At 48.4% G+C, this 14,368-nt stretch overlaps 1 protein-coding gene across 1 annotated transcript in view; it reads right to left on the reverse strand.

The window, feature by feature from the left end:
- Positions 1 to 206: 206 nt before the first annotated feature.
- The window catches only part of LOC133342833 (endothelin-converting enzyme 1-like), a 56,079-nt gene continuing 41,917 nt past the window's right edge, over positions 207 to 14,368 (reverse strand). The window contains 8 exon segments of the mRNA XM_061552143.1: positions 207 to 1,515; positions 2,927 to 2,947; positions 2,949 to 3,118; positions 3,633 to 3,698; positions 4,054 to 4,175; positions 8,956 to 9,056; positions 9,747 to 9,824; positions 14,130 to 14,228. Coding sequence (XP_061408127.1) covers positions 1,339 to 1,515; positions 2,927 to 2,947; positions 2,949 to 3,118; positions 3,633 to 3,698; positions 4,054 to 4,175; positions 8,956 to 9,056; positions 9,747 to 9,824; positions 14,130 to 14,228 — 834 coding nt within the window. The 3' untranslated portion in view covers positions 207 to 1,338.

Genomic DNA, 14,368 nt, shown 5'->3' on the forward strand with positions numbered 1-14,368 from the left:
TTATTCCAGAAATGTTGGCCAGGAACGCAACCTCTGATTTTAACATTATGTCTATGGGAAATTAGAATTCACTTGAAGTAATTTCGAGTTAAGTAGCAGGAACACATCCTTTACATATAGCAGAGAATTCCTGTATTTAGGATACCGCAGAGGAATGGTAGGCCTAGGTTGATTGACGAGCATGTCTGGGTTTGGTTGACAATCCTAGAAGATGGTTCCCCGACCACCAACTCTCGTCACATGTGTAGTGCCATAGATGGGCCACACTTACCAGCAGGTAGCTCGGACCCCCAGGGGAGGGGCCACTGTGCCAGCCCAAGAGGGGAGGGGCTGCTGGGGGCTCTAGGATCCTAGACAGATAAGCCCTCGGCGCCAGGCCCTAGGATCCCAGGCAACCCAGACAGCTAAGCCCCTTGGCGCCACCAACGGGGGGCTGTGTGCGCTCTGTGGGCTATCTGGGACCCCACACAACCCCACCCCTCGATGGGCAAGAGGCATAAAAGGGTCGCTCCCTGGCCGATCGGGGCCAGTCGCAGCTCAAGCCCCAAGACCAGCCAGCTTAGGACCCTGGACCCCCTCGTCCCGCTTGTCCTTGTAAGGGTCGGGACATTGTGCGGGCCAGTGGTGGGACTCTGGGACTCCCGGCTCTACGTCCTTGTAAGGGCGAGTTCCGAGGAAGCCAGAGTCTAGACCCGCACCTTGGCTGGGTCGGGTCAGGTAGCCTCCCCTAGGGTAATTGTAGCCGGAGGACCCCAGAGCGTAGCTAGAGTCAGGTACGCTAAGAGTAGGCTGTGTCGCTAGGCTGCGTCGCTAGGCTGTGTACCTAGGCTGTCTACCTAAGCTCTGTACCTAGGCTGTGTACCTAGGCTGTCTACCTAGGCTGTGTACCTAGGCTGTGTACCTAGGCTGTAACAGAGTATCAGGACTGTTGAGGTGTTGCATTGTAATAAATAAGTTACCTCTACAAGTGTCTCCGGAACCCATTACACATGTTACACTTTGGGAGCCCCAAGTAGCTCACTCACAGCCGTGTTGCTACCGGTTTCCTAGAGCAGGTTTCATAAAAAGTTATGTATTTTTTAAATTTAACAACATATAAGCAATGATTTATCTAAAATTGCATGAAAAGGCTACTTTTTGCTGTAAGCAAAACAAACCCAGTGGCAACACGAACGACTAATTTAGCTGTTCACAAGAAATTAACATGCGCAGGTTTTACATTTGTCGTGTGACAGTGCTGTGAGCCGCAGGGAACACGAGTGCGCTGTACGTAGCGTGCCTACGTGCAAGTCGACGTGCGCACTCCCGTGCTTCTCGTACGCGCACGGTGGTTTATCGTTAAGTGGCGGGTGCGAGGGGCTGTGCCGAGTGGCGGTGACGCGGCACGGAGCGGAGCGCTGGGTGCAGGGAGTGGGGCACCTGAGCAAAGCTGACGAAAAACGTCTGTCGAGCATTCAGGCCGAGGAAGGGCAGCTGTGGCTCCTCTCCGTTCTTGGCGATCCAGTCCTCATAGGCCTGACACAGCACCGCACACACAACTCATTAGACACTTGCGAACAGTTTTGAAATGTTTCCGATACATTATTCTCATTATTATGCCTCTCCGTTTACTGAACAAAGCCTCACTGAGTCTCAGACACTTTTTTATCATCACTCCCGGCACCACAACTGCATCGGCCCTTGCAGTCATCGGCAGCGGCCTCCACATTCAACTTATTTGAGCTTATTGACTATTTATAAGCCCAAACAATTCTAAGAGACTTAGTATAACAACCCTTGTAATTACGTGTTTGCAAGCTCGTGCCGCTGTTGCATGCGCGTGGTATTGTATCGATGCGTTCTCGTGACCTCGCTGCCACAGCTGCAGCTGCCACTATTTTCAGTTGTAACCCGCGATGGTTTTGGTTTTCGTCCAAAACTTTCCCTAGAACAATAACTGGCACAGAGGTGCTCCTTGCAAAAGTTTAACAGCTACTTTTCAAGAGCAGTTGATATTTTATTGCTTGTCGTGGGCAATCAAGGGATGTTTAAAATATTTAATAATAACAGTGAGTGGGGTTTGGGCGGAACGTGTCACGCAAGGAGGGATGTGTGGCCGGTGGTCGAGACTAACGGCGGAGTGGAAGCCCAAGGAGAGAACGCGCCCAAGAGGACGGCCACCGCAGTTTTTCTTTCAAAATAACCTAAAAACTAAACAATGTTTTTATTTGACCAGGTAAGGCCCACTAAACTATACAGCTCTTTTCCAGAAGTGACCTGGCCAGAAATGATAGCTCAACGAAGTGGCTATCATCACATGAACAAGAAAAATACTTTAAATGCACGTTGGTTCTAAATGTGGAGAGAAAAACCGGAGGACCCGGAGAAAAATCCATGCCACCACTGGGAGAACATACAAACTTCAAATACACAGGCGTTGGGGTTGGGTTTGAACCCACGACCTCCTGTATACAGCTCGCCACTGTGGCGATGTGTTGGAGCAGCTTGCGCACCAGAGGGAGCAAGTGCCATTAGCGGGGTTGGTCAGGGGTGCGATGTTGATTGGGGTTCGTGGGCATCTTCGTCTTTGTGTCACTGTATGTCTGTGTGTGTCAATGCAATGTGGTAGCGTAGCGGTCAGCGTGCTGCGCTACGAACCCAGTGAACAGAGTTCGATTTCTGCTCACAGCCAACACCAGTGACGATTATTTTAACAGGTTCTGGGCCTACCCAAAGGTCGACTCAGCCTAAAAAATTAGTACCTGGTCCGGTGTGTAAAACATCGCCACTCGGGAAACAAAGGCGGCCGGGCATGGTGCTGGCCACCCACCCCCTCTTGTGCCACGTCGGCCTTCATAGACGCTCTCTGCTAACAGCACTCAGCCCCACCGGCCCGCTCCAGGCGCCCTGTGTTTGTGAACGCGTTGGCACGGGGCGGCGCTCTCACATGCAGGGCGGTGTCGAGGCCCTCCGTTGTCGGCGACGTTCTCCGCCAGCGTGCGCGTGCCGTTCACGGCGAGCCCGCCGCTCGAGTAGTTCCCGTACTGATGCTCCAGGCAGCGCGCCCGCTCCTCAAACTTCTCGCACGTCGCGTTCCTCCACCACGGCTTGTGGACGCCGCTCGCATCATACTGGCTCCCTGGGGGGCACACCGGCACTAGCGTCACGACTCTACCGGCACTAGCGTCACGACGCTACCGGCACTAGCGTCACGACTCTACCGCCACAACCCCTTCCTGGGCCAAAGCGGGAAATGACCATAATCTGATTTTGATTTCACCTGTGTACCCAGGAGGTCCTGCCAAGATTTCGCAGTAGGGAACGATGTTGCTGCTACTGCTGTGTGATCCCAATTGAGCAATTGGCAGGTCATGTTTCAGCATTGGGCTGTTTTGGCGAACACCAGTTACGCTGTGCGTGATTTTAGCGATGCGAGGTAATTGGAGAACCCTGAAGAAACCCGTGCAGAATGGGAGGACAGATAAACTCACACAAAGGCCACTGGAGCTAGGATCTTTGCTCTAAACGTCAACTGTGAGCCATCAAACCACCTGCATTGCTATGGCTGATCGGAGCTGATACACAATTTCCAAAACGGGAAGACGGCATGTCGGTGTAACTATGATTGACGTACGATGGTGTGTCATCATTACCTTCACCATAGAACCCATGCAGAAACTGTCTGGCGATGACGGACCCAATGGCTCCATACCGCAGATTCTGGAGAGAAGATACACGTACGACATACGCGTAATGAATAATCTCCGAGTAGACTTCCACTGACACTCAAGAATGATTATGCTTAACGCATGCTGCCTCAGAGAGGGGGCAAAGGATAGGGGGGAAACAAGGGGAGGGGGGGACAAGGGGAGGGGGGGGGACAAGGGGAGGGGGGGGGGGGACAAGGAGAGGGGGGGGGACAAGGAGAGGGGGGGGGACAAGGCGAGGGGGGGGGACAAGGGAAGGGGGGACAAGGGGAGGGGGGACAAAGGGGAGGGGGGGACAAGGGGAGGGGGGGGGGGGACAAGGGGAGGGGGGGGACAAGGAGGGGGGGGGACAAGGGGAGGGGGACACACCTCTTCTGCTGGAGGTCGTAGAAGGGTGGCTGTAGAATCCCCATGGGCACGAACAGCTTATTGCGGTTGTCTGTGTAGAGGTAACGACTCTCCACCTCCTGCGGTGGAAAGAGGTTGCGGCTGCGGAGACGCAAAAACACCGCGTCGAGATGAGAAAGCGGCCACGGAGTGCGGAACGATGTCACATTGAGGACCGTGCTGCCCAGCGATGACAATGCACGCTACCGCTTTCATTCACGAGCCCGGGAGAAGTCGACTCAAGCCAACTTCCCGTGCAAATGAGCAATGGGTCGATGCTCATCTTACCGAATTTTCGGTGAAACACACACACACACTAGTGTATTTACTCTAATACAACTAAAATATTGCAAATAACACTGGTCAACAAAAAAAAAATTCTGGCCTGGACTTTTGCAGCTGTTTTAGACTAATTTCAGGGTGCCGATTCCAAATCTGATCTCAGATTTGCTCTATCACATCTCATTTTTAAATCCTTTATATTAAGTTCACTTGCTTGCTTGCTTGCGTGCTTGCTTGCTTGCTTAGGACCGTGCAAATCTTTCAGGCGTTTTTTAACCCACTTCCCGTGATCCAATCGAGCTGACATTTTGCACACAGACTCGTTGTGCTTGACAATTAATTTTCGAGAAAATTTTTTTTCCAAAATTTTACACTGTTTAGGGAAATTTTTTAAAATATTAAATTGCCAATTGCTTAATTGTGGCAGACAATCATCTGACCCATAGGTGGCAGCCATCTCAAGCCAGAGGACGAGAGGACTGTAGCCGCCCGTTTCATGATGACGCAAATGTTGACTAACCACATGGCATGAAATCCCTGTCCCCACGCTGTACAATGGAGACTATTTATAGAGCAGTTACATTGAAGCCGCCAGGTTCTTGAAAGTGGTAAAACGGGTCAACGCTAGTGCCCTCGGGAATATACGGGGCATGTCAAGAAGTGATCTTTCCTTTTTAAATCCTTTATATTAACTTCACTTGCTTGCTTGCTTACTCAAGAAAAACAGAAATGAATAATAAAATGAAACCGATGCCACGCATATAAAGGATTTATAGTGAAAAACTTTGTTTTTACGGGTTAATTTTTTTAATCCTTTATATTAAGTTCACTTGCTTGCGCTCTTACGACCGTGCAAATCTTTCGGTCGTTTTTTAACCCACTTCCCGTGATCCAATCGAGCTGCCATTTTGCACACAGACTCGTTTGCGTGACAAATTTATTTTCGTGAAAATTTTTTTCCATAACTTTACACTTTTTAGGAATTTTTTTTTTATATTTAATTACCAATTGCTTAATGGTGGCAGGCAATCATCTGACCCATAGGTGGCAGCCATCTCAAGCCAGAGGACGAGAGGACTCTAGCCGCCACACATATAAAGGATTTATAGTGAAAAACTTTGTTTTTACGGGTTAATTTTTTATGCAATCGGCATACCCCATTTTCATTGATATTACCCGAAATTTACTCTGTAACTTATGATTGCAAGTTGTTGCGAGTCAGTGACTGGTTTAGTGTTAAAATATGGTGCTGTATTTTTAGTATAGTGTTTATAATATCATTTTATGTAGATATCCACATTTATTTAATATTTTTATTCTGCAGGGCGTGATCTAACAATGGCTACAATATCCGAAAGAAGGAAATGCAGTATTGACCCAGATATCTTCTGCTACATCTGTGGCAGATTCACTTTGCAGGATCAAAGGCGCAACATCAATACCTTCGTCAAGAAGGTTTATCTTGCCTACTTTAAAGTACGACTTGGAGACCAAGACAAAAATTGAGCTCCTCACAAAGTGTGTAAAACCTGTGTTGAAACTTTGCGATCATGGTCTAAAGGAAAGAATGCTAAGCTGAAGTTTGGTGTGCCAATGGTTTGGAGAGAACCTACAAACCATTTGGATAACTGCTACTTCTGCCTTGTCAATGTAAAAGGTTTCAATAAGAAAAACAAACAACACTTACAATACCCAGATATCCCATCTGCCAGACGACTAGTTGAGCACTGTGAGGAAATACCTATGCCTGTATTTACTGAGCTACCAGATATTGATGTTGAATCCCTCAGTTTACCTGCTTCTACAGATCAAATATACGCCATCTGATGCAGATTGTGATAAAATTTCTCCGTTTAGTCAGCCTGAATTGAATGATCTTGTAAGAGATTTGTATTTGCCAAAGCAGTCTGCTGAATTGTTGGCTTCCAGGCTGCAAGAGAAAGGACTACTCAGACCTGGCACTAGTGTCTCCTTTTATCGTAACAGAGAAGCAGCACTGCGAAAGTACTTCCATTCAGATGGTCAACTTGTTCATTGTAAAGATGTTGAAGGGCTTCTTCTCAATATGGGACTGCCCGCATATGATTCAAGTGAATGGAGACTTTTTATTGACAGTAGTAAAAGGAGTTTGAAATGTGTGTTACTTCACAACAGAAATATATATGGCTCAATCCCAATAGGACACTCTGTAAAAATGAATGAAGAGTATGCCAACATCAAGATTGTTCTGGATAGATTGGAATACCATGTTCATGGATGGCTAATTTGTGTTGATTTGAAAATGGTAAATTTTCTGCTGGGTCAGCAAGGAGGTCACACCAAATACCCTCGTTTCCTGTGCTACTGGGACAGTAGGGCTACATTAGAACACTGGGTTAAAAAGAACTGGCCACCAAGAATCAGTTTGACGCCTGGTGACAAGAACATCAAGAATGAGCCTCTGGTTGATAGGAATAAAATTGTATTTCCCCCACTGCACATAAAACTTGGGTTAATGAAGCAATTCGTCAAAGCTCTTGATCACACTGGAGACTGCTTCAGCTATATATGTTCAACCTTTTCAAGTCTCAGTGCCAAGAAGAAAAAGGCAAGAATATTTGATGGCCCTCAAATAAGAACACTCATCAGGGATCCACACTTTGTTACAACAATGACTGCGGCAGAGGCTAGAGCTTGGAATGCACTCTCTGATGTGGTGCGGAATTTCCTTGGGAACAGGAAAGCGGACAACTATCGAGAGATGGTGGAGGAGCTGCTCTTGAGTTTCCAAGCACTTGGATGTAGAATGAGCATCAAGGTTCACTACTTACATAGTCACTTGGCCCAGTTTGCAGAGAACATGGGTCACGTGAGCGAAGAGCAAGGTGAACGCTTTCATCAAGACATTCAAGTTATGGAAGAACGTTACCAAGGCCGACGGGACTCAAACATGATGGCAGATTACTGCTGGTCCTTGATGAGAGACAGTCCACAAGCTGTACATCGGAGATCGTCAAAGAAGAGGTCGTTTATGCAGATGTAACATCACTATTTTGAATGACCTTTTTGTACATATTTTCTTATCTTCACAATTCAATTCTTACATGGTAATATGCATTCACTCACATTGATATGCAGTCACTCTCACAACGTTGTGCTACGGCTCATTAAATGTTTGTTTCATTATTATTGTATATTGTATCTTATCTTATTCTTGTATGGATGTCTGTTTAGCTATTCGCATATGAGCATAAATTTGCTGTTTTTATTGAAAATGCAATATTTGATATCTCAAAAACCTGATGTGATAGACAAAAACTGATGCCAGATTTGGAATCAGCACCCCAAAATTACCTTAAAACCGTTGGAATACCTTATGCCAGAAAAGTGTGTTGACCAGTGTAATAATAATAATTGCGTAAGCGAGTTGTCCTGCACTGAATGGATGCTGCACTTGTCGGCATCACCAGGTGACCCAGCGGCATTTGCTGTCCAGCCCGCACCCTGCCGAGGACACTCCAGATGCCCCGCTACCCCTCCTCGCGCCCCCCTCCTTCTCTGCCCCCCACCCAACGCTCCCCCCCACGCACCCCCAACTTCAATTCCTGCTCACAGACAACATCGGTGACCGATAACTGAAACGGTCCTGGGCCTCCCCGAGGTTGACTCAGCCTTAAATGGGTGCCTGGTGCGGCGTGTAAACATCAGCATTGGGGATATAAAGGTGGTTAGATGCGGTGCATGCCACCCACCCTCTTGTGCGCCGTCACGGGCTCTACATAGCTACTACTCCCTCACAACACCCACCCCCAAGAGTCTGCTAAGGCTCCACGGGGGACCTTTGTCTTTAAGGGAGACCTCAACTGTAACGCCCCCAACTGGCCGCACTGAAACAGAATTTTCTAATTTATTATTTTATTATTCAGAAGTGACCTGGTCACAAATGAAGTGGCTTATCATCACGTGGAAATTTATAGCAAATACTCCACGCGACCACGGGGAGAGAGACATTCAAACTGCAATATACAGCAGGCGTCAGGGTCGCGTTCGAACCGACAACCTCCTGCACACCAGGCGAGGTAGTCAACAACAGCCCCTGTACTGTGACGGTTTTGGAATCGCTGGGCGTATGGAATCACTCGATCCCTTCCGTGATGTCACGAGCGCTCTTGATGAATGGAACGAACTTGCAGCATGTGCGTGTTGTGAGACGATTGTTCACAAACACACGCGGAACAAAAACAAACAGAGCTCATATTCTTTGGGTCTTTCGGTAAAGTCACATAGGTAGGTTGAAAGATAATAAATAAACTACGACGTTTCGATCACAACACAAGCAATCGTCATAATTTTTTCCTCCTGACGACGACCGCTTGTGTTGTGATCGAAACGTCGTAGTTTTTTTGTTATTTTCTTTCAACATATCTAGGTGACTTTACCAAAAAACCCAAAGGATATTAATTCCCGCAGTCACGAAAGCTTTAAGTCAAGATTTAAAGATAGCTCAATTGGCGTGGGAAGCAAGATTATTGTCTGCGTATTTATTTTATCGATTACCCAGGAAGACAAAGTTACAACGTTTACACTGGTTTTCAAACAGACGAAATGTAAATATACACACTTGGTGTTTAAGCCTAAAGACAGCTGCTCCAGTGATTTCTTGGCCAGGTACTTGTAGTAGTTCACCATCGTGTTAAAGAAAGAGTTCTCATCCGGTGTGATCTACAAACCACGCACACACACACAGCAAGTCACCTGTCATTTCCCAGGAGACCTGGATACTCATGGTACTACTTGCTGCAATGCGACTAATTTGAAATGTATGCAGTGTTTCACAAATGCACTCAGTCACGAACGTAGTGTATGGTATATTTTAAACCTCTTGGGGCGACAGCAGATATTGTATATTATTGTTATTTACTCCACGTGTTTACCCAAGAAAGCCTCGCCGAGTCTCATGACTCTTTTTCAGGAGGGTCCTGCCAAGTTTTTGCAGGAGCAGTCGATGTTGCTACTGTGTGTGTGATCCCAACCGAGTCGTTTGCAGTGTCACTTTTCAACATTGGGATGTTTGGCCAATGCCAGCTACATCGTATGCTTTTTTTTTTCTTTAGCGATGAGAGGAGACCAGAGAACCCAGACGTTTTCCACACAGAACAGGGCAAGATCGTAGAAACTGTACCCATTAAGGCGCCCGAGGCGGGAATTGAACCCAGGCTCTTCTTGCTGTGAGGCACGAGTTGTTCCCACTGCGTTGCCACCCTGGCCTCCTAAACATCAGAGTATTTTCACCTCGGTCTAACAATCCTTAAAATCTACACATTGCAACAACGTAAGGGATTACATCAGCAAGAAAGTTGTTGCTTCACCGATGGTGATTGCAATGTGTTTGTAGCGAACGATGAGGCTTACCTGAGCGTAAAAGCTGTTGATCCAGCCTGGGTCACTAAATTTATTCTCAGCTCCAACCAAGGGCTTCATCTCGCTCGCCTAAGCAAAGGCAAACAACGCATGCTGTCACGTCGCTCAGCACACTCACGCTCCAATCACGCGACCACGCTACTCGCCAACGCCTATTCAACTCGCACAACTCAACCCCCCAGAGCTCCAGGTTACGCGAATGCGGGAGAAGAGGTGAATGTTCCGGTGGGACATTGATTGATACTCAGGGGTGCGATTAGACCTCGGCAAGGTAAGGTAAAAGCTAAAAGATAAAAACAACGAGCCTACCTTTACCCTACCTTTTACCTTACCACAATACAATCACTCTACCCTACCTTTTACCCTTTAGCAGGTAAGGTAAAAAGCAACGAGCCTACCTTTACCCTACCTTTTACCCTTACCCCACACAAATTACCCGATTACAGGGTAATTACTGAGGTACTACTACACATGAAAAAGGTTTATAACGGTAAATGCTACAAGGTAGAGCACTTTACTCATATAGAATACTCTCGATGATTACAATTTTACACGCTTGTTGTTGTCGTTGTCATTGCTGTCGTTGTCGTCGTCGTATCCTCAAATTTTGTAACTCAATTTTAACCCACTTCACAATGTGGTATCACTGCAAACTTGGTATACTTATGTCATACTGATGACAATACTATATTCTATCATAAAAAATAGAAAACATATATTTTAAAACATTATTTTTTATGTTATGTTTCGGCTTGGGTCTAATTGTCCACAATCAACTGATGTTGGCTGTAATAGGCCACGGTCCCTTACGTGATGGCAAGCTTCGGGGCCACTTCCTGGAGTTGTGGAGTTCTGCTATTACTCGTACATTTAATAAAAGCGTGTTTATAAAAAAGGTTTTTTTCAATATTACTTATTAAATGGAGGCCACGGACTGCGCCACAGAGCTTCTAGCGGTCAACAAGGCACCGTATTTACCGGGTAATACTTCGCGCTTCCTTTATCTTACTGGGTAATTCTTCCGAGCTACCTTTACCCTGTTACCCTTGACCCTTACCCCTTGGCATGTCGACACCTTTACCCTTTACCTTTACCCTTTGACCCGGTAAAAAGGGTAAATTACCTTACCTTGCCGAGGCCTAGGCGCGATTCACATCTCACCAGTAGCGCAGCGGTGTTTATTGCCATTAATATTTGGTGTTTTTTGCTCTGATTTCTATTTCCTTCATTGTTGTGCTCGTTTTTTTTAATCTATATATATAAAATCGTTCATGTCTGTCTGTCTGTGTGTGTGTGTGTGTATTTCGGCCCATACGCACTTTCATTGGACGGCGGTTGCCCCTGGCAACGGCTAGCCACGCCTTCGCCGCTTTCATTGGACCTGGCAACGGCTAGCGACGCCTTCGCCAAGGGCTGCAGTTTCATTGGACGGCGGTTGCTTCTGCCAACGGCTAGCCACGCCTTCGCCACTTTCATAAGCTCCGTATTTAATTAAATAATAGCCATTACACAGTATTGTTGGAGCGCTGAGGGGGGGGGGAAGGAACGCCACCCGTACCCTGCCTCTTCCAAGCCGACAATTTTAGGCGAGGCCGCAGGCTTTGCACGCTACTAGGCCTCGACACCCACCACGCCACTCTGAGGTAAATTCATCAAAGTTTTTCCTACTCTTCACTACACCCCCACCACAATGTGTGCTATTAATATTACTTTTAAACCCAACGCGCCAACAATCGATTACTTTAATGTTCACTGTACAAATACTCATTAAGCTGGGTGAGCGTACTGCCAGTCTATCATGTACACTGTAGCCTGCTTATTAAGCTCGGTGAGCGTACTGCCACTCTATCATGTACACTCTAGCCTGCTTATGAAGCTGACTGCGTGTACTGGCAGTCTATAATGTGGACTGTAGCCTGGTTATTATAATCGATTCTTTATATGTTCTTTGTACAAACAGTCATTAAGCTGCTTGAGCGACCCCAGTTCGATTCCAACTCACGCCCACCACCGCTGACGATTATTTGAAACGGACCTGGCCCTCCCCTAGGTCCACTCAGCCTCAAACGCGTAACTGCTGTCGTGTGTGAACATCGTCACTGGGGAGACAAAGGCGGCGGGGCATCGTGGATCCAAGTCCCGGGCGAAGCCGGGTCATGTGTATGTGTGTTTGTGTTTATGTGTATTTCTGTGTGTCTCTATGTATGTGTGTATGTATGTGTATGTATGTGTTTGTGTGTATGTGTGTGTGTATGTATGTGGGTTTTTTTTATGTCTTTATGTGTATGTCTGCGTGTCTCTATGTATGTGTGTATGTACGTGTGTGCATGTGTTTGTGTGTATGTATGTGTGTGTCTATGTATGTGTGTGTATGTGTTTTTGTGTATGTATGTGTGTGTATGTATGTGTGTTATGTGTCTGTCTGTGTCTGCATGTATGTGTGTGTGTATTGTGTATGTGTTTGTGTGCATGTATGTGTGTGTTTGTGTGTATGTGTATGTCTGTGTGTATGTATGTGTGTGTATGTGTGTGTATGTGTTTGTATGTGTTTGTGTGTTTACGCTCGCATTACACAAATGTGTTGCTGGTCTAAGGCGTTCCTCGCACAGCATTGCCGCTTTATTTTTTCAGTCGTTTACTGCCTTACGCACCCTGAAAGTCGTGTGTGTCTGCAGCAAGCGCGTGTATGTGTACCTATGGACGCGCGCGCGTGTGTTGTGTAGGGGGAACGGTAGTGTAGTGCTTAGCGTGCTGTCTGTGTCTGTGTGTGTGTCTGTGTGTGTGTCTGTGTGTGTGCGTGTGTGGTGTGTGGGGAGCGGTAGTGTAGTGCTTAGCGTGCTGTCTGTGTGTCTGTGTGTGTGTGTGTCTGTCTGTGTCTGTCTGTGTGTGTCTGCGTGTGTCTGTGTGTGTGTCTGTGCGTGTGTGGTGTGTGAGGAGCGGTGGGTGTAGTGCTTAACGCTACGCTGCGCTACCAACCCGGCGAACCGAGTTCGATTCCCGCTCACGGCCACCACCGGTGACGATTATTTGAACCTCCCCTAGGTCGACTCAGCCTCAAACGAGTAACTGGTGTGGCGTATTAACATCGGCACTTGGGAGACAAAGGCGGCCGGGCGTGGTGGATCCAAGTCCCGGGCGAAGCCGGGTAGTACAGCTAGTGTATATATACAATATTTGAATTCCACATCCTCCCTCACATCGCACATCGACGGGTGTAGATCAACAACGATGCGACGTTCCGAGCGGTAGTTCCAGGAGCATCGACGGTATCGGGCATCAGTCCCACACCGGACTCATCAGAGGGGGGGGGTCGAGGGATTTTCTTCGGGGGAAGGGGGCGGGAAGGAGGAGGGGCTGGGAGGAGGAGGAGTGGAGGGGGGCGGGGAGGAGAGGGGAGGGGGGTTGGCCCGTCATTGCCGCTCTGGGTCCAGGTGACGGGTGGAAGGTTGAGGAATTGTCGTCCTCGTCTCTAAGTTATCGCTTCCTTCATTGTGGTGACCCAGGTCCCTCTGGAGACTCAACCTGGTCTCCCGAGTTCTCACCGGGCTAAATAAAGTGAACTTGGGCTTGTCCTCCGTGTTCGCTGAGAGTTCCCACGAACAGCAGGGGAAGTCGTTCACACGCCGAGGGTGACCACGGCGTTCTCCATGTTTGTATCCCTGTTACCTACAGCGTCTACAGTGTCTACAGTCTCTCTAGTGTCTACAGTGTCAACTGGATCCGGTTCAAAGACAATGTCAATTCCAGTCAGCTGATTGCGGCTGGATTCTGAGAATCAAACGCTATATGTTTAAGACAACATCTATATGTAACAAACCCTTGGCCAGTGGAAATTAATATGAACCAGGGTTGCTAAATAATTGTTACGCAACCGATATCAAAATGGGAGTGCTCTGTGGTCGTCTGTGGAAGTGAGCGACGAATTCACTCTTGTCGGGGTTTGGGGCGGAGCCCGACTCTCGACAGCCGCCAACCCCACCGAGATCCGACCCGTGCACTCGGCGGCTGACGCTGCAGCGCCCCTTCCACTCGAAGCGCCGACCGATCCACGCCCACGGCTGCAGCCGCCGCCGCCGCCGCCACCGCGGCGACGCATGACTACAACGTCGTCGTTACCGTACCGGACCGCTACTTCCGTAACACAAGCAACTCGGCCGCCGCGGAGACGGAGCGACGGCAACATGGCGCACGACGGTGAACGACGACGTGGAGGGCGACGATGGTGCCCCTGCGGCGGTGGGGGCGAGGGGGGGGGCGAGGGGGGGCGAGGGGGGGGGCGAGGGGGGGGCGAGGGGGGGGCGAGGGGGGGGGCGAGGGGGGGCGGGGGGGGGGCGGGGGGGGCGGGGGGGGGGCCGTGCCCTTGCCGCCACTGACCTTGTCCCGGGCATCGTCCCGCGTCTTGTTGTCCATCCAGGTCAGCGTCGTCAGAGTGGTTTGGAACGAGAAGCGGACATTGTTGATGATTTCTTTCACCTAAGGAGTCGCAGTGCAAATGTAAATAAATATATCATTAAATGGATTTGCATCCGCGTGAAACGTAAACCATTACAGTGATTTGAAGGTGGAAATGACACGTAGCCTCACTGCGGACTGCCATCTCAATGACTTTTCGC

Source organism: Lethenteron reissneri, chromosome 16, assembly GCF_015708825.2.
Source record: "Lethenteron reissneri isolate LAM-NWPU_2019-01 chromosome 16, ASM1570882v1, whole genome shotgun sequence".
NCBI classification, from domain to species: Eukaryota; Metazoa; Chordata; class Hyperoartia; order Petromyzontiformes; family Petromyzontidae; genus Lethenteron; species Lethenteron reissneri.